Raw genomic sequence first — 18,498 nt, 5'->3', positions numbered from 1 at the left:
GTTCCCTGGAAGCAAAACTGTAGAGAGAGAGGAGGAGAAAGCTGAAGACTAATATCAAAGTATTTCTGCCTTACAGGCCAGTGGAGAAAAATAGAGTCAAAGTAGGAGATGGAAAAATAATGGTCAGAGAGTTAGGAGGACTGAGGCTGTCACAGAATCCAAGGGAAAGGTTTCATGTAAACTTTAATCAAATTCAAGCAAAAATGATGATAGAAACGAAGATCTCTGAACTGGGTGATCAGTATATCTTAAAGGTCTTTGCAGAGCAAGAGGGCTTATAAGTGGACCTCAGGGCCTCACGAAAGGATAATCTAGCCTCGTGCCATCCACTGCATGATTGCATTGACTGGGAAGGTGCCCATTCAAATTGAGATATACTGTAATCATCAATTACATATCAGATTTTAAAGACAGTACGAAAAGAAATAATGTGAAAAATCTATTAATAACATATAAAAACCCACGACACAATGAAATGATAAAATATTTGATATACTGGCTAAATAAAATATTAATTTCACCTTAAGAATTTTTAAATATGGCTACTAGAAAGTGTACTCACACTATATTTCCCTTGGACATTGTTGATCTAGACCTTCGAAATGAAGCTCACTAATGTAGCACCGTGAAAAACACACTCTCGCAAACACTTTAACAGCTAAATGCTTTTTTACCCTTTTTCTCAGTCCGAACTCTTTCAAAATGTGTTTTGCATTTTGTCAGTGTATTTCTGTATTTTGTGACTAGTGTATATTGTAGATATCCTTTTTTTTTTTTTATGCGAAACAGGTTATCCCGTCTTACTGAACATTTGGCTCTTTTTTCCAACCAGCAGATGATGCTACAGCTGATAGTCGCAGAACCTACACTCTAACCGATTATTTAAAAAATACTTTTAGAGTGAAGTTCTACACCTTGCAATGGATTTCAGGTAAGGATTTTTGGCAGAGAGGGGGCTGATTTTTATGGTTATTTTCATTCTGGTTAGGTTGTGGGGCACTTTTATGGCACTGAGAAAATATTCTTATTTTTTTTTAACCGTATGGGAAAGTACTTTTTTTCTACTTAAGGGTGGAAAGGGGGATAAGACAGAAAGAAACTTGAGTATTTCTTTGATATGTACTATAAAAAGTTAAATGTGAATTGAACCCTTTACAATAATGATGGAAAAATGAAGGCATACTAGTGTAATATTCATCGGTTCATGTTTTTCCAACTTAGAAATGCCTTTTTAGTACTTGTGTGAATTTGTCTTAAATTTTTATTGCATGGTTTTTTAGCTTATGAAGATGTTTAAAAGCAACTTGAAATACTGATCTGGCCGTTTTCTCTCTTTAGATCATGAATATCTCTACAAACAAGAAAATAATATCTTGGTATTCAATGCTGAATATGGAAACAGCTCCATGTTCTTGGAGAACAGTACACTTGTATGTTTAATCACATAATTAATTCATGCTTTAAGGGAATTCTGGGGATTTTCTTTTTCATAACCTTTCAAATCATGAGTACTATCATTTCTCATCCTGTTGGACTCTCTCTGCAGCATATGGCACAGTGGATCTTTCTCTTCTTCTTGGAATGCTCCCTGCCTTGGCTACTTTTTAGTCTCCTTTGACGATTCCTCCTCCTCTGCTCATACTCTTACGTGTAAGTGCTCCGCAGGGCCGTGTCTTCACTGCTACCCTCCCTCCTCACTTTGCATGCTCTCCTTCAGCGAATTCCATGCACTTCCACAGCACAGGTGCTTCTCAAATACATGCCTGTAACACTAACCTCCTCCCAAGATCTAGACCTCTGTTTCCAACAGCTTGCCGGTTCTGGCACATGGATGGCCTGCAGTCATTTTAAACTCAGTGTCCCAAGCTAAACTAGCTATTTCCCCTTCCCTCTCCTAGCAAACGGAAGGCATACTAGTCCTCTTCCTGAGTTCCCAATCTTGGTAAATAGCGCCCTCTTCAAAGTCACTTAAGCTAGAAACCTCAGAATCCTTGATTCCTCTGGCATTCCCCTTATTTAGCTACTCAACAAAACCTATTAGTCCTCCCTTGCAACGTCAAGTGTCTCTCGGATTTCCATTTCCACGGTATAGTCCTGGTTCGAAGGCTTGATTAATCTTGTGACAGTATTCTAACAAGTGTCCCTCTCTCCATACTGTAAATCAGACCACGGCATTGCCCAAGTCCAGGGCTACTGTAACCCCTCCCCTCTTGTCTCATCTCAGCCACTGGGTCACCAGAGCATCTTTGTAAAAGCCAGATAAGATTCTATCACATCTATATGTGCAAAAAGTAGTTCAGGGCTTCCCTGGTGGCGCAGTGGTTGAGAGTCTGCCTGCCGATGCAGGGGACATGGGTTCGTCCCCCGGTCCGGGAAGATCCCACATGCCGCGGAGAGGCTGGGCCCGTGAGCCATGGCCGCTGAGCCTGCACGTCTGGAGCCTGTGATCCTCAAGGGGAGAGGCCACACCAGTGAGAGGCCCGCGTACCGCAAAAAAAAAAAAAAAAAAAAAGTAGTTCATAGGTCTATTTCTTACATCTAGGCCTTGGCTATTTTTCTAATTTTATGTCTTCTCTTTGTCTGACACACCCTATACTGTATTCAGGTTACAACTAACCTTTAGGCAGTCTCTAAATATGCATGCCCTTTCTGCATCTGGGTTTTTACTCCTACTGTTTCCCCTCCTGAGGAAGTTCTCTCTCTGCTCCTGATCCCCACGCACATAGCCATCTTTCCTTCATTAAAATAAATCCTTCCCTCCCTGATTCTCTAACCCTGATCACCACCCACCTTGCCTCATGGTCATTTGTGTGAGGGAGTGTGCCCCCTCTTCTAGACCGGGACCTCTCAAGCTACCAGCCACAAGTCTAGAACTGTACCCTCTACACAGTAAGTACTCAATAACGGCAGTTAAATGGAATCATTCAATTGTTCTTTTTTCTACTTGATTGACAGGATGAATTTGGATATTCTATAAATGATTATTCAGTATCTCCTGATAGACAATATATTCTCTTCGAATACAACTATGTGAAGGTAAAAGAAATGCTTTTTTACTGTGACATTTAAAGAATCCTATGAGTACGTTATTTTATAACTGATTTCAAGTCTGTGACTATTTAGGATTGACACCTAAGTAAAACCGTAGGAGCTAAAAACTCATTAATTCGGTATCAGAAGGAGAAATGGTCATTCTCATTCATAAAAGATAAGTCTAAAATGAATGTTTTTTAAAAAATTCATTTTCAGGGTTTTCAAATACTAAAAAGCTAAAGTAATATTATACATAGATACTAAAAACATAAGTTAATAAAATAGAACTTATAATTTAAAAGTATGTGTACATGTCTGACTTGTACATCCAGTAATACAACCCTTTATTTCCTTTGTCTCAGTTCGACATATATTAAAACTCTCAAGTATTTGCTTTAAAAACAGTTAAACTTCTCATCCTCTAGAAGAGACTCTGCACGGTGACTCAGACCACCTCCCAGCCCCCAGGTCCCACCATATACAAACCGTTCCAAAGGGGCAGCCTCAGCACCGGTCATCAGTGCCCTGCACGGAGTGCTCAGCTTCCTCCAGTTGCCCAGCCCAACATCAAATTCTCACACATTGAGGAAAGGTTACAGCCTAATCACACATCCTTCTCATGTTTAGGGTGGCTGCCAATCGCCAGGGACTTTCACTGCAGCTTTTTGATTATTCATGGATTTGACAACGGTTGTTGAGTACAGGAAGTTTTGAGACATACCGGAAAGATTAAAAACCTGTAGAGAGATTCTGCTTGAAAACAAAATACAAAGCTGGGGATCCCTACCTCTGCCTTTTTTCTCTAGAATAAATAGTAAATACTGAGTGACCTTATCCCACACACCAGCGCTCCTGTATTCAGGCCATGCCGACTATCCCGTACTCCGTTTCCCATTTTGGGATGGTAACTCCCGCTCGTAATATTTGCCCTGATTCATTGTGCTGGGCTCCATTTCCTGGACGTGAACTCTTGCTGACTATGTTCTGCTAAACCAATCCACCAGGAAGGAATCAGAAGCCTAAACCAACTTTAACACATCTGTTCCCAGTTAATGAATTAGTGTTTGTTTAATTCAGTGGTTCTTATTGCTGTCTACGGATTAAAATCACTTAAGGAGCTTTTAAAAATTCCTAGTGTCCAGGTCCAATCCCCAGATCAATAAATTGAAGTCTCTGGGGTGAAGCTGTCATCAGTTTTCTTTTTTTGTTTTTGTTTTTTTTAACACGTAGAGTATTTTAATGAGCAGCCAGGGTTGAGAACCACAGATTAACAATTTCCCAAGTTAAAGACAAACATATAAAGACTATGAGGTTAAGGTAGAAACAGCAAGGTAAATACCAGCTCAATTTACTATTTAGCCAAGTTCAACAAGTGCCATATGGTGTGTACTAATGGATGTATTTCACTGGTAGACCTTAGCTGGACAACCATCATTGGTAATTTGTATCTGTTCTATCACTGGAGTTTTCATGTGCGTTTAACTGCTTCTGCTGTTTTCATTCTGTCCCCTTCATCCTGCCACTCTGCCTTTCTGAACCCACCTCACACCTCCTTCTCTGCACTCACCTAGCTTGGCCAGTGCTTCCCACCCCTGCCTGCTCCTTAGGATCAATCACCTGGGGAAGTTTATTTTAAAATACAGATGCCTAGGGACTTCCCTGGTGGCGCAGCGGTTGAGAGTCCGCCCGCCGATGCAGGGGACGCGGGTTCGTGCCCCGGTCCGGGAAGATCCCACATGCCGCGGAGCGGCTGGGCCCGTGAGCCATGGCCGCTGAGCCTGCGCATCCGGAGCCTGTGCTCCGCAACGGGAGAGGCCGCAACAGTGACAGGCCCGCGTACCACAAAAAATATATAAATAAATAAATAAATAATAAAATACAGATGCCTACAGCCTACTGCACACCAACTAACTCAGCATAGCTATGGATGGGGTCCAGGCGTGGGTAGTTTTAAGGACTCCCGAGTGATTCAGTGATCCAAAGTTAAGAACCTTTAAGTGCAAAGCTCTTCATTTTTCTCAAGCATCACTTTCATTCCCATCTAAGGGCCAAAGCATTTGCTATTGCTTCATCCTGGCACCTTCCTCCCCTGCTCATCATACGCTCTCCCTTTTTAGTAATTCAGGTCCAGGCTTTGTTGATGCTACTCCGTCCCCCCAGCATTCACTCTCTATCACATTAGCTTACTTTCTTCATACATTTTATTGCCGAGCATTAAATCAAAAGATTACTGAAATAGAGAACTCTATATTCTATTTTACTTCCCGGAGTATCCAGTAGAATCTTCTATACAGCGTATAGAAAGCTCTCAAGACACACATCAAGAACAAAGAAAAGTCTACTTTTATTCCATTTCCCTGGAGGTTTACTTCCAGTGCTCTTTAGATCCTACTGCATGGTTTCTCCATGACTGAGCTAGTGCATTCAGAAAGATCAATTCTTAATTTTAAGGTGTAGCTACAAAGAAAGGTAAGTGAGTCAGTGAACAAAAACAAATAATTTTTTAAAAATTAATTAATTAAAAAAAAGGAAAACATAAATAAGTAAGTACCATACAGCCTAGTATGGATGTTCTCATAGCATCTCGCCTCATCGCTTAATGCTGTACCGATAATAATAGTTGCATCGTCTGTGACTTGTTGACAATGTCCAGGAGTCCTGCTAAATACTTCACGTTCATTCTCATGCTCCTGAGATTGTTTCTGTCACTATCCTCATCTTCCTAAAGAGAAAATTGAAGTCTAGAAAGAAACTTGCCTGATATTACATATTGGAAACTTGTCTTCGTCCATTTGGGTTGCTATAAACATCACAGACTGGGTGGCTTAACAACAGAAACTTATTTCTCAGAGTTCTGGAGGCTGAGGAGTCCAAGATCAAGGTACCAGCAGATTCAGTATCTGTCGAGGTCTCACTTCCTGGATCATAGTTGGCCATCTTCTCCGTGTGTCCTCACATGGTAGAAGGGTCAAGGGATTTCTCTGGAGTCTCTTTTATAAGGAAACTAATCCCGTTCATGAGAGCTTTCCCCCTCGTGACTTAGTCACTCCCCAGGGATCCCATCTCCAGAATACCATCACGTTGCGGCCTAGGATTTCAACATATGAATTGAGGGTAAGGGGGGAATACAAATATTCAGTCTATAGCAAGACTTGAATCCAGGTTAGAAGACTCCAAAGTTTGTGCTCTTAAACATGATCTTTCCTATCTTCGTGCTTAAACCTCTTTCTGCTATGATGCTTTTTTGCCCTTCTCTGTGTGGCAGTCCTCTGCCACTGAGACTCAGTCCAAGAATCACCTTTTCCATAAGCCTCTCTCCCTCCCCAATTCCTAATTTATGATTCCTGCCTTTCCCCACCCACCTCCATTGCATGCTCTGTGATTCTTTTCTTGTAGTTTATGTCTCCATATCCCCCATTCAGCTATGAGCTCCTCAAAAAGAGGGAGCCTGTCTTATCCAGTAATGCTTAATCAAGAGGATAGGTGCCAATGTTGATAGCCTAAATAGACTGATAAGTCTGTTTCAGAAGATTAAGTGAATATACAAACATCTTGGATTTCCCTTTACAACCCATGATAGATCTGTCACCCTGAAATGATCTCAAAACTTCTTAAATCTCTTAATATTTTCAACCTGTACCACAACTTTTGGTTCTAGCGAGTATTATACTCAGAATTTTTCCAGAAACAAGCATGGAGTGTGTCAGAATAATTCAGGATTCAAAAAAGAATGTATGACTTGCAAAGAAGAGGAGACAATAAATATTTTTTGACATGAGAGGACAGGAGGGTGATACATGATAAGTGGGAAATATTTTTCAAGATTAGGGACCTGACGTGTCTCAGCTCTGCTAATACAGCTGGGGGTCTTGGGCTACCTATTTCATCTATTTCAGCCTCATAGGTAAACTTTGATTATTTTAGTTTGGTCTGTTTCTTGAATACATACTATGTGACTTGTGCTAGACCAGACTCCGGGTATTTAAAGATGAATAAGAAACAATTTCTTACCTCTAGGAGTATGGTAGGGAAGACAGACATACAGACAAGTAATTTTGAAAAAAAATCTTTAATTTATATATGTATCCACATATAACCATAATATTTCATAAATGCAAATCTGTGATCATATATTTAAAAAATCTTCAGTCTTATTTTTTTACCATTTTTTCTTGACTCCCTACTCCTCACCCCTCTGCCTTTTCCCCAGGTATCCCATGTTGAGAATCTATTGTATACCCCTCCATATTTTATATTTGTTTCTTTATTCATTTAATTCTAGGAAGATATTCTTTTTAGTTATTGTTTATTTTATAAAAATAGAATCCTATTTTCCATACTTTTCTGTAAATTGCATTTCTCACTCAGTGGTACCATGTGGAACTTCTTGCAAGTCATCTGCTACGGCTCTAGCTCATTTATTTTTGAATTAATAGACTTTATTTTTTAGAGCAGCTTTAGGTTTACAGAAAATGAGTGGAAAGTACAGGGGGTTCCCATATACTTCCTCACCACCCCCCACCTCACCTCCACCCCTGTTATTTTCCCTATTATTAACATTTTGCATTAGTGTAGTACATTTGTTACAATTGATGAGCCAATATTGACGCATTATTATTAACTAAAGTTCATAGTTCACATTAGGGTTCACTCTCTGTGTTGTACATTTTATGGGTTTTGACAAATGTAGAGTGTATAATGACTTTTATCTGTCATTATAGTGTCATGCAGAATATTTTCACTTTTCCTAAAAATCCCCTGTGCTCCACCTGTTCGTCCTTCCTTTCACCCGAACCCCTAGCAACCACTGATCTTTACTGTGTCTGTAATTTTGTCTTTTCCAGAATGTCATGTGGTTGGAGTCATACAGTATGTTGCCTTTTCAGATTGGCTTCTCTCACTTGGCAATATGCATTTAAGTTTCCTCTATTTCTTTTCATGGCTTGGTAGGTCATTTCTTTTTATCATTGAATAATATTCCATAGTCTGCCTGGACCATGGTTTGTTTATACATTCACCTGTTGAAGGACATCTTGGTTATGTCCAAGTTTTGGCAAACATGAATAAAGCTGCTGTAAACATTTGTGTGTAGGTTTTTCGTGTGGGTATAAGTTTTCAGCTCATTTGGATAAATGACAAGGAGTTTGCTGGTAAAATTATTTGAGCTGGGAGTTTTCTTTGTACAGAGGTTATTTATGGATTCAGTTGTCTATTAGATGTAAAACTATTCAGAATTCACTCTTTCGTCTCACTTTTGATAACTTGCTTTTAAAGGAATTTGTCCTTTTTTCTAACTTTTAAAATTTATAGGTAAAAAACATTTAAAATGAGGTCTTATAATCTTTTAATGTCTGTAGAGCCCATGGTGGTATCCCATTTTTCATTTCTGATATTATTCATTCATACTTTTTCTTACTCTATGTTAGTAATTTTATTAGTCTTTTCAAAGAACCAGTTTTTAGCTTTGTTGGATTTTTCTCTTGGGATTTTTTCTATTTGATTACTGCTTTTACCTTTATTACTTCTTTTCTTCTAATTTCTTTGGATTTGGTTTGCTTTTCATTTTTTAGATTCTTGAGATGGTTATTTAAAATATTGATGGTATGTGTATTTCAATTTTAAAACATATCGCCAGGTGGCTTTCAAAAACTCTGTAACACTTTATATTTTCATGATCAGTGTAGGAAAGTAAACACCTCTCCCCATCACTACCAGCAATAGAATTAGAGTTCTTTAAGATATTTTGCCAATAAGATGGTTGAAAAGGGAAAATTTGCATTTTCTTAAACAGGTGAACTTAACATTACTGTGGTAAGTGCTGAGAATAATGTTTGCCACAGGAAATGGCACCTCAGCCCACTGTGGTCCTGGGAAGTCTCCTTTGCAGAGGTGAGGCCAGAGAAAAGTTATAGGTGAAATCCAGAGGAGTTTGTACTAGATGATTTCTGAGATATTTTCTAATTCCAAAATTTTAAGAATCTAGATAGGGAATTATAAGATATAAAATTTGAGAATTATACAATGTTATATGGCTTTATCTCTCAGCTGGGCTCCTATGGCAAATGGTCAAACTACCAAGAATCACAGAAGCCTGAAATGTTTGTTTTCTTTTGCAGCAATGGAGGCATTCCTACACAGCTTCGTATGACATTTATGACTTAAATAAAAGGTCAGTGACTTCCTCCCAAAATCTGTTATGCTTTTCTAGTATAATAATAATTTAAAAAGAAAAGAAATTCCACTGTGATTTATTCACTTGGAAATGTTTCTCTTTATCTTTTTCCAGGCAGCTAATTACAGAAGAGAGAATCCCAAACAACACACAGTGGGTCACATGGTCACCAGTGGGTCATAAATTGGTTAGTGAGTCTCTCCCCTTGTCAGAAAAATAATGGCTCAAATCTCTCATATGCAGAAGCTGCTAACCATGATACAGATCAGATACTTAGGAAGCCAGTACATCACTATCAAACAGAGTTTTATTGCCTAAAATAATATTTTATTAGTCTAACAGAGTAAATACAATTCCTGAAAGTTTCTGAACTACTGTTAGGGAATTGTTTATTTACTGGGAAAATGTTCATTAAACTCTTGAATTCTAATTCTGTTGCACTTTGGGTTTTGTTTTGTTTTGTTGAGGCATTCCTGCTTTCTGATAGCTCTGTGACTTTCTCTATGTTGTCACTATAGATATACCTTCATGTGCTATAGTCTTAGGAGAATGTCAGAAGTCCAGAAGAATCTAAACAGGAAGACAGACTGTTTGTCTGTAGTTGACTTCACCCTCTGGGCATGCAGCTGCCCTACACCTACTCACCTTCCCTGGAGAGAAATGCATAGCACACATCATGCTATAGAAGTGGTCAGTCTTCCCAGGCTTTGCATACACTTTAGTATCCAAATAGCGTGGTTGTGAGCTGCTTCTTGGGCTTCTGTATCTATACTTATAGTTTAAGAATGTGAGAGGAGGGAGTAAACGACTCTTCCTCCTGATCAATGGAATAAGCTTAGGTAATCATTACACTTGCATACCAATATTTTTTGAGGATAAAATAATTGGTAAGTTTTTAAAAATCCAGAATAAAATACATTATGCATCAATATTTTTTTTCCAATCTTTCTAGGCATACGTTTGGAAAAATGATATTTATGTCAAAAATGAACCAAATTTGCCAAGTCAGAGGGTCACATGGACTGGGAAAGAAGATGTAATCTATAATGGAATAACTGACTGGGTTTATGAAGGTAGAGACATTAAAGCTTTTTCAAATCAGAAAATCTGTACGTTTTCAAAAACAGTTAAAATGGGGGGAAATTCAATGGCATTCAAAATAAGTTGCATTTTAAAAATGTCATCAAATCTCCTTTAGCACTCATAACACTAGGTATCTCATAGACCAAGAATCTCTTCACAGTGGCTGCTGATGCTACATCCTCACTGTCTCTTCAATGCTCCTATTGTCTTTGCTCTACTGCTACAAAAGGGCCTTTCTGTATAGGTAGCTTTTCTGCTTTACTGGGGCATAAAAGCCTCCAGATTGATATCAGATGTTTCTTGAACCGGGCCTACCTAACCCAGAAGTTACTAAAGAAAACGAAATACTCCCAAAACATTCCAAAAGATGACAAACTATTGTCTGGAGATTGGGGAGTCAAGGGTAAGAAAATGCCTTTTTTTATAGGTGATTTGTGTTCATTGGAACTTGAACAAATTATCATTTCCTGTTTCTAAAGAAGAAAAAAATAATTAGAAAGACTTAGGAAAAAATGGGTTCAAAAAACAGAACTGAAAAAGTTAAAAAGAATGATTCTCTCTTCAAGGATAAAGAGTTTTAGAAAATATTAGGAAAACATTATTCATGTCTATAGTTGCCAAGGTAAAAAGCATTTTGAGGCTATTCCAAACCCTTCATAAGATTGTCTCATGCTTATTAAAGACTCATCCTTATTTTATCCTGTTATTTCTTCTTCATACTTATAAAAAAAAGGGTTTTCTTCATGACAATTTCGGTTCTTACTAGTTCAAATCGAGTTCAGTTAAGTGGATAACATTATAAGAACAGGAAACACTTTAAAAGAAAGATAAATTCCCATGGCCCAGAAACAAGTGTTTGATGAAAACTTACAATGAAATTTACTATCACTTGCCACTTAGATATTGAAAAACATCTTTAACACTTGTTGGACAGCACAGCACAACCTCCAGGATCCCCAGCGTGAGCTAGATAAAGCCTCTTCCCAAAGCTGTGACTGACCCTTCCTTGGAACACCTGGGCAGCTCTAAGATAAAAACACTCGGACACTAAGGTTCTTTTTAAGGTAGATAATAGCTGGAGGGATCTCATTTTGCCTGTTCATGACTAAGCCATTCACAAGCAGAAGAATGGCTTCACAGTTCCAATGTGGGCCTGTCTCTAAAAACAGGACTTTAGTCCCTACAGGGAAATTCCTACAATTGGTTTTGTACATTTACAAATGCTCCATACTTAGAAAAGGGCACACCTGCTTCTCCATATATCGGGTCACCTTCCTATTGGAGCCACCCTCTCCACTGTAGCCATGAAGACCTGTTGGGATCAAAAGAGAGTACATTTTGAGAATCTGTAGGTTCATAAGTAAATGGACAAACAAAGCTGCAAGGTCTAAACAGGGCCACGTGCCACACTGAGGAGGGACACTCACAGAGGAGCCTATATTCTGGGACTTGGGCTGCCACCCCACCCTGGGTCCCCAAATAGCTTTCTCTCTCAAGTTTTCTGTTTTCACTTTATTTTATGATTTTCTAATTGATTATTATTTTACTTTAGTTAATAAGTGTTTTCTTTTTCCAAAAAAAAAGGATAATACTTTATCTCCTAGGATGAAGTTAATTACGTTACAGTCACTTTTGAGTATGAATGTAGTTTACCTAACCCAGAGCTGAAAATGCGAATTTTGGTGAGATGAGAGGGGATAGAGAAGGAAATAATTTAGGGAGAGGGAGCATTCCTTACCCCCCTGAGGCAGTAGTGTTGACAGTGGCGGGGGTGGGGGGGGTTGTGATTAATTCAGTGCAATTCACATTGAGTGCCAACCACCTACAAGGTGCTGTGCCAGGTGCTGGGGACACAGAGACAAATGCTACCCAACTGTTGCTCTCAGGGAATTCAGCCCAGAGAGAGACAAAGAAGCCAACAAAAACTGTCATGGAATGAATTAAGTATCCTATTAGAGGGAGGAAACTAGGTCCCAGGGGTACCTAAGGAATTTCAGAGTGAGTGGCAGGATGGGAGTTATCACAGGATGGTGGTGGGAGTGCCATAGACACCCATGGTGTTCATAGCCAACTTCAGGAAGGGCTGGATATCTTTTCCTTCTTTCTTTGTTCTTCTTTCTCCTTACCCATGATCCCTTCATTCTTAGGACTTTGAGTTTGACTAGTGTAGTTTTATAATAATGGTTTTGACACATCATTGATATGGAAAAATGTGGTCAGTATTCTAGTGAGGCAGAAAGAGAAAGACAAATACCATATGCTATCACTTATATGTGAAATCTAAAATATGACACAAATGAACTTAGCTATGAAACATAAACAGACTCACAGACATAGAGAACAGACTTGTGGTCACCAAGGTTGGGGGGTGGGGGAGGGATGGATTGGGAGTTTGGGGTTAGCAGATACAAACTATTATAAATAGAATGGATAAACAACAAGGTCTTACTGTATGTATAGCACAGGGAATTATATTCAATCTCCTGTGATAAACCATAATGGAAAAGAAAAATAAATAAGTAAATAGATAGATAGATAAAAGTGTTCAGTATTCTAAATAGCTACTAATCCAAAACATAGACTCCTACCTGCCACCTGTACTTAAAAGTGATTTTACAAAGCATTACCTTGCTGTCATTGTATTCATTTTATGTAATTGCATCTTGACCTTAGGTTAGAACCAATGGGTAGAAGCTATAAGGAATGAACTCAGTATATGAAGAAGTTCTTAGTAAGAAGCCCCCTTGGCTTTAGAATCACAAGGCCTGCCTTATTGTCTCTGTTAGTTAATTCACTCTATCTCTCTAAACCTTAGTTGTCCTCTCTGTAAAATAGCCTATGAATAGACTCACCCAGGGTTCAATTAGATGAGTGTTTTGTAAATTCTAAATTGCTGCATAAATGTAACTCAGTGATATACGTATAAAGCAGTCAAAGGGGGGAGCAGCCTGCCTGATCAAGCAGAAGGTTTTCTGTTACTAGAAGGGCTGAAATAGGCAGGAAGGAACAGTAGAAGATGGACTCCAACCGGACAAATCTGGACTCATTCTTGATTTTAGCAACTATTGGTCATGTGCTCCTGAGTGAATTACTTACTCTCTTGAAGCCTGCCTGCCCCTTTGCTCATCTGCACAAGGGGTTACTGTGAGGATTAACGGAGATAATAGATGTCAGTTACTTATTAGTGTATGGTCAGCAGGCATTAAATGGCAGCTGCTCATCATTATAATTATTATATTTTATTGTTGTTGTTATTTTTATTACTGTTACTCCTACTACCATTACCGTTGTCATAATTGAAAGCAAACATTTGGAAGAAACTTGCCAAGAAGCCATAAGAATCAGAAAAGTGATTGGGATAAATGATTTCCTAACTCTAATATTCACGTTTTTATGCTTTTGCTTTTACCTTTCCTCTTGCTGCACAGCATGAAATGTGTGGCTTAACTCTGTGTAAAGGATTAGGAGGCTCCATCAAGTCTACTTGAATCCTCTATTCCCAGTTGGTGAAAGAGGTTTTGGCGTTTTAAGAGGCAGAGATTGGAAGTCCCATGAATAGACTCCATAATAAACATAAGAAGGAGCTACCTTTGCCAGAAATTGCGAACAAGTGCAACATTGTTCAAGAAAGAAAAACCTTTCCTTTCATTTTGCTTCCATCTTACCGTCTTCCCTCACCCATCAGCTGATAGACCAGAGGAGGGTGTTAATCCAAGGGAGTCTTCAGTTTCTAGACTAGGCAAAGGAGATGTTTCTCGGTAGGGGTCTCATGGAGCTCCCTTCCATTCGAAATCCATCATTCTCAAGGCTTTTGTGCCAAGAGTAGTAAACTCTGGGCACCATATTGGTTTGATAGCCTGGAGCCACTCACCACCCACCAGTACCCTGCGGGCTCATTACAAACTGAGCCCACTTGGGGAGCGTATGCTGGCATGTTGACTGTTTGAAAAATTAGAAAGGAGAATCAGCCCCTTGTGTGAAATTTACTTTTAGTATGTTTTGTGGCATAAATTTAGAGGATTATAAGATAAGGAAAAAAATGTGGAGTTTATATTAAATATTGTGTGCTAAGATATTCAAAAATGGTCCAACGGGTTACTTATTTTTACAATCCAGCTCTATCCTCGAGGATTTTATTTTTATTCGTTTGTATTACTCTGATTTTGGAAGCCCAGCAAATGCAAAGTGGTTCATTAGTTGAACTCTACTGTAATTACTAAAGCTAATGAGAACAATATTTTGAATGCCAAAGCCAATTTATCAGCTACTTCTTGTAACAGAACAATTTCTGTCTTTTTTCAGAGGAAGTCTTCAGTACTTACTCCGCTCTGTGGTGGTCTCCAAACGGCACTTTTTTAGCATATGCCCAATTTAACGACACAGAAGTCCCACTGATTGAATACTCCTTCTACTCTGATGAGTCACTGCAGTACCCAAAGACCATGCATATTCCTTATCCAAAGGTCTATGCTCCGTTTACATAGTGGTTCCGTGATTTGATGGGAGGAGAATGGTTTCATTTAATCCTTTCCTGCTAATGAAAATATTGTCAGTCTCTCTTCAACAGCTTGTGTGATTACTCTTGCTGGAGTCAACAGCATGTGGCAATTTTAAAGTATTTTTATTATCCCAGGAAAGAGTGTGATTTAAGGTTTTGTAATTTCTCCAAAAACTTTGAAGAATGACAAGCCGTAAAAGATGGGGAAAATGCTTTTGAAAGAAGTAGGGGGAATGAAAATGTTTGAAAGGAGGAAAAGAGAGGCTGTGATTGAATCACAAGCTCGTCTCATTTGTAGAAGTTGGATTGTGCCCTAGATAAAGTTGAAGAGCGGGGTTATATACCAGGTTGTATTACTAACTGATACATGGCACTAATGTAAATTTCACCCGTCCTACATTTGGAATAATAGTGTCATGTCTTGGTTTTCAAGACTGTTTCCCCCTCCGGGATGCATGTTTATGAAAGCTGAAGAGCCTTATTAAGCAGTATAAGCCAAGGAAGAGGGAGGTTTAGGAAGGAACCAGGATTCTTCACTTCACTAGTGTCATAATAACAATGGCCACAGTATCATCTATAGGAAAATCTAATAGCAAAGTGTTTTTGCTGTAAGCAATTTGGGAGAAGGGATTTTTATTTTTACCGACTCCCTCAATTTGCTTTATGAAGAGCTGCCATTTTAGGGAGACAGAGGAAGTTAAAAGAAAAAAAATCAGAGACTAAATATGGAGATGTATTTTCAGTGGAATGTTATTTTTTGAAGAGTGCAACTGGCAAAGAAATACCATAGAGTGTTCTCACTAAAAATATCATATTATTTCTAACTAATTTGTCAATTGAAAATCTATGTGTATATATAAAACGATTTTATAGATTTCTGTCATAATATTGATTGTAAAACTCCAAAGTACTGAACCTGCATTTGGAGTGGAAGTGATGGCTTCCTAATTAGCATTTTGGCTCTCGGCTCAGGTAAACTAATTTTCCTGGGGGATTGTGTCTTTGGCTGAACCCAGGGTATTCTTCCTAGTGGTCAGCCATCAGTCTTCTTGTCTTCGGGAGTCAGGGTATATTTACAAATTAAAAGAATTGATTTTAACAAGTTTATCCTTTTTTGCTCAAAGTGCATAAATTGTGAGCATTCATTACTTAAACGGGAGTCATATATATATTTCTGCCTGAACATGAGAAGGTTGCATTTCATGACTCTCCCTTATGTTCATTTTATCTGTATTAAATCGTTTGAAAGTGTCTGATCGTTTATAATTTTATGGCCACAATGCAGACATTTTTGTACAGCTCTAAACTTGTGTGATGTTGTTATGTATGTATCTTTTGTCAATACCAATTCTGTGATTGTTTTTTTCCTAGGCAGGAGCTGTGAACCCAACTGTAAATTTCTTTGTTGTAAATACCAACACTCTCAGCCCAGACATCAATGCAACTTCCCAACAAATCATTCCTCCTGCTTCTGTGTTAATAGGGTAAGACTCTTGACCCAAATGCTTGTGTTGTAAACAGTTCCACGGCTCCCAGGGAGAACACTTTCAAAATGAATGGCAGAATCAATGGCAGTATCTCATGGTGTCACCTGGCCCTGCCCGTCATTCATTCTTCCATTCAACCACTCTGTTGGGCTGTACTTGTCCAGCTTTAAGACCAAAGAAAGAACCCAGAGTCAGCAACAAAGACATCAGTGGTTTAATGGGTGCGGGAGCTTACACATCTGAAGCAAGGTCCTGGAGCGACACCGCACAGCGTGCTGCTGTGGACAGTGGGCAGGACAAGGCAGCAGGCTTCGCTCCCAGGGGGAAGAGGAGATTGCCAGTTACAGGGAGGATTACATCAGGTTGGCTCATTATTTACCAAGGAAATCAGCGGAGAGGCACGCCCCTCACCTCCCCAGTGTTAAGAATAGTCACTGGCTGGAGCCTGGGGCAAGTATGTAGGAAGGTTACTCAGGGGAGCAGGGGATGTACAGAGAGCAAGAGAACAGCCATCTTGGGGGGCCTGACCATACACACTCTTTGCTGAGTTCCAACTTCATGCCTTCATGCCGGGCATGGTTCCAGGGGTGAGGTTGCAGAATGAATGGAGCAGCCAGAGCCTCTGGTGTCATGGAGCCTCCACTCAAGTAGGGGAGGCAGACAACCACCAGGTAAACAAGTAAAGTTACGTGAAATGTTGTGAAGACGATCAAAGGAGGGCAGCCGTGATGCTGATGGTTGGGGGGAGGCCAGGGAAGGTCTCTCTAATAAGAGGCCTGTGAGCAGTGATGTGAAGGAAGAGGGGAAGATCTAGCCACATGGAGAGCTGGGGGAGCAGTGTCCGGGCAGAGGAAGAGCGGGTGCAAAGCCCCTGCAGAGGGAGCGTGCTTGGTGCAGTGGAGGCCCTGCAAAGAGGCCACAGAGTCTGGAGCATCTGAGTGGAGAGGAGAGTGATGGGAGGAAGGCCAGATCACACGGGGCTTTGCGGGGCCTGGTAAAACCTAGAGTAATTCAGGGAAACCGTGGATTAATTTTAAGCACCCCTGCGACACCGATGTGCCTCCAGACGTCATTTGCTTGCATGATCCTTGGTGGTTTGAAACTCTCAGCCCCTCCTTTATCTTCCTGTAAACACCAAACTACATGAAACTTCTGGCCATCAGGTTGCTCTCTCTTCTTTTCCATTACTTATGTTGGTTTTATCATTGCTTCTACATAATGACTAGCATCTATTGAGCACTCTCCGTGTGCCAGACCCAGGGCATCACATGCTTTGGCATGCTTTAGGCATCACATAAAGCATCACATGCTTTATCTTATTAGTCTTTAAGTAACTCTTTCCAGCAACTATTATTATTTGGCTCTTTTACAGATAAGAAAATGAGGCCTAGAGGTTAAGAAAATGACCCAGTAGGGGACTGTATTCAAATCTTTCTGACTTGAAAGAAGGAGCTCGTAGGCACTCTTCTTCGAGGTGCCTCTCTCTCCCTCTGTGTGAATTCAGCTGGTGCCCTCAGATGCCTGAAGTTATCATCAGAGCCATATGGAAGCATTTTCCTTCTCAGGGTTGCACTTACCACATCAGGCATGCTGGAGGCTTTGCTCTGTGGTTATTAATTCATTTACTTTCTTAGAAATATCTATATTAACCTGTTTATTCCTAGGGAAAATTAATTATCAGTTAACTAAAAAGTATTTCTTTAGGTTCTAAAATCTGCTCTTTGGTCCTGTCCAGCCATCTCTTCCATCAACATTGATTAAGCACCCGCTATTTACACTCATAGATGTCCTGAAGGGCTGAGTCTCCCTTCTGGCACTTATGATGGGGTGGGGGATATAAAACATGTCAATAAATGACTCCCAAAGCGCCTATGACAGAGGCATAAACAAAAGGCTGGAGGCATTCTGAGGAGGGGGAGATGGGTTTTCCGTGACTCCAGGGATCAAATAAAGCATCCTGGAGAATGACTGAATTGGACAGGGCTCAGTGTGGGGCAGGGGGGAGGGCTGCAGTGGAAGGATCACCAAGCGTGCACAAGCTCGGGGCTGCCCAGGAAAGAGAAGCAAGCCCTGCGTGCCCTCTTGGTATACGCCCAACATCTGTCCGAAGGGAGGATGAGCCGTGAGCTCCCACGCTGAAAGAGTTTAGATCTGGAAGGGGCTTTGGACCTTACAAATGTTTTTAAGGAGCGAGAAACCTTTGTGCAAGTGAGATACAACAGAGG

At 39.9% G+C, this 18,498-nt stretch overlaps 1 protein-coding gene across 2 annotated transcripts in view; it reads left to right on the top strand.

The window, feature by feature from the left end:
• Nucleotides 1-18,498, top strand: part of DPP4 (dipeptidyl peptidase 4) — a 77,507-nt gene that overhangs the window by 21,030 nt on the left and 37,979 nt on the right. The window contains exons 3-10 of one of the 2 annotated variants that reach the window (XM_065880267.1): nt 836-931; nt 1,339-1,430; nt 2,956-3,036; nt 9,150-9,202; nt 9,320-9,392; nt 10,158-10,278; nt 14,591-14,751; nt 16,158-16,270. In XM_065880267.1, the coding sequence (XP_065736339.1) occupies nt 836-931; nt 1,339-1,430; nt 2,956-3,036; nt 9,150-9,202; nt 9,320-9,392; nt 10,158-10,278; nt 14,591-14,751; nt 16,158-16,270 (790 nt within the window). Of the gene's footprint in view, nt 1-832; nt 932-1,338; nt 1,431-2,955; nt 3,037-9,149; nt 9,203-9,319; nt 9,393-10,157; nt 10,279-14,590; nt 14,752-16,157; nt 16,271-18,498 lie in introns of both variants that reach the window. The other variant, XM_065880266.1, reaches the window with a different exon arrangement.

The sequence above is a fragment of the Phocoena phocoena genome, chromosome 7 (genome assembly GCF_963924675.1).
Source record: "Phocoena phocoena chromosome 7, mPhoPho1.1, whole genome shotgun sequence".
In the NCBI taxonomy this organism is placed as follows: domain Eukaryota; kingdom Metazoa; phylum Chordata; class Mammalia; order Artiodactyla; family Phocoenidae; genus Phocoena; species Phocoena phocoena.
This window is presented reverse-complemented; position numbering and strand designations above follow the sequence as displayed.